A 2,064-nucleotide genomic window follows, 5' to 3' on the forward strand; every position below is an offset into this window, starting at 1 on the left:
GGAAACCCTGCTCTCCTTTCCTAAAATCTACATCCGAGTATTTGCTTACATCGACATTCTTAAAATGGATATGATCATGTTGGGTTATGGCAGTGGTTCCCAAACTTTTTCTCCTGGGTCCCCCCTGTGGTTTCCAAACTATTTCTGGCCCCCCCAGACACCTATTTGTAAGCCATAGAGCTTACAAATAGCTGTCTGGTTGAACAATGTGTGAATTCCTCTGTCAGACCGCCACCCAACTGCCTCCATTATTATTATTATTGTTATTATTATTATTATAGTCACAGTTCTGATTACAGACGCTCTCAGTGAGTGCCAGCTGGAGACGTCCTTGAAGGAAGCAGGTCCAAGTGGAAAACCATTTGCACCAACCCATCGATATAATCTGCTTCAGAGGAAGGCCTGAGGCTCCCTCTGTTTGCATAAACGGCAAACGGGCTGCTGCATCTGCCACGCCTTCACGTTCTTAGAGAATGACGTCTCAAGAACGTCATTCTTAGAGACTCCCTACTCAGCCCCGGCTCCAGACGAACATGGGGGGGAGGGAATCAACTTTTTTGGGGGCAAAATGAATCGTAGCTGAACACAGACAACATCAGCAGCCTACAAGCTACTTGTTAACAATCTTAAGGTGCTGTATTGATATTAGCTAGCTAGTCATCTTTTAGCTAATTTTACCTGCATTCAACAGCTTTACTCAACAGTCTGTTAGTTTGGGGGAAAAATTGTTTAAAGTTCTTTGCGTTGTGCTGGTTTACTGCCATGATTCTAACGCACACTTGTGTATCTCTGCACAGCAGCAGCAGGTCTCCTTCACTGCTGCACAGCTGTAAACCCAGTGTGAGCATCGTAGCGCTTATGTTGCAGCTTGGAAAAACAGGTTACGACATGTTAACAACAGATTAAACTGCTGATAAAAGTGACAGAGGACACTGATATGGGAAGTGCAGAAGCCCCTACTGACAGAGGAATAACAGAGAGTTGGCCATTCTAAGGTAACAGCCCAGCGCATAAAGCGTTCATGGTTTTTTTTTTTGTTTTGTTTTGTTTTTTTTCCATCCAGACTGCTTCCCACGACCCCCCTGCAATGGCACAGCGCCCCCTCCCCCCAGGGGGCGCACCCCACAGTTTGGGAACCTCTGGGATAGGGGATTAGGGTTGTGTACTTGGATCAGAAATCAGAACCTTCCTGCCTATAAGAAATCCGAAGAACTGAACAATTGCAAGAATAATTTGTGCTGTTTTAAATTTTTCCTCCACAGACCATCTGTCTGTGGGACATTGGCACCGGCCCAAAGGAAGGAAAGATCGTCGACGCCAAGACCATCTTCACTGGTCACACCGCAGTTGTGGAAGACGTGTCATGGCATTTACTCCATGAATCCTTGTTTGGCTCCGTTGCTGATGATCAGAAACTAATGATGTCAGTAGCTGATGTCAAAGCAGAAACTTTCCATAAAACACTACTCCTCTATGTTGTGTTTCTGATAACTGACATGTTCCTGTTGCTTTCTTTGGGGTTTGGGCTGATTCAGATGGGACACTCGTTCCAACAACACTTCTAAAGCCAGCCACTCTGTTGATGCTCACACTGCTGAGGTCAACTGTCTGAGCTTCAATCCCTACAGCGAGTTCATTCTTGCCACGGGTTCTGCAGATAAGGTGGAAACCATGCTAACGTGCAAATTCAAGTTTAACTGTAACTCCCAACTGATTAAAGACAGATGTGTTTTTCTGTTTGGTCCTCCCAGACTGTTGCATTGTGGGATCTAAGGAATCTCAAACTGAAGCTCCACTCTTTTGAGTCCCACAAGGATGAAATTTTCCAAGTAAGAATTTTAGTTGTTTTGTCAAGAACTTGTTGGGTCCTCATATCCAACTTATAATGCATTATAAACAATAATAGTAATATGCTGACCAGAAATAAACTAGTCATCTGAAACTATCAGACCAGCTAGCAGTGTGATTGGGAAAGATCCAATAACCTCCTCACTTCCTGCTTCAAACGGACATTTTTCTTATCAATCAATCAATAAAATTTTATTTGCATAGCACATTTCAGCA

At 43.9% G+C, this 2,064-nt stretch overlaps 1 protein-coding gene across 2 annotated transcripts in view; it reads left to right on the plus strand.

Moving 5' to 3' along the window:
• The window catches only part of rbbp7 (RB binding protein 7, chromatin remodeling factor), a 15,072-nt gene that overhangs the window by 8,826 nt on the left and 4,182 nt on the right, over positions 1 to 2,064 (plus strand). For both annotated transcript variants that reach the window (XM_007540861.2, XM_007540862.2), the window contains exons 6-8: positions 1,263 to 1,423; positions 1,536 to 1,662; positions 1,752 to 1,829. In XM_007540861.2, coding sequence (XP_007540923.1) covers positions 1,263 to 1,423; positions 1,536 to 1,662; positions 1,752 to 1,829 — 366 coding nt within the window. The remainder of the gene's footprint in view (positions 1 to 1,262; positions 1,424 to 1,535; positions 1,663 to 1,751; positions 1,830 to 2,064) is intronic.

The sequence above is a fragment of the Poecilia formosa genome, unplaced genomic scaffold (assembly GCF_000485575.1).
Source record: "Poecilia formosa unplaced genomic scaffold, Poecilia_formosa-5.1.2 Scaffold569, whole genome shotgun sequence".
Classification (NCBI taxonomy): domain Eukaryota; kingdom Metazoa; phylum Chordata; class Actinopteri; order Cyprinodontiformes; family Poeciliidae; genus Poecilia; species Poecilia formosa.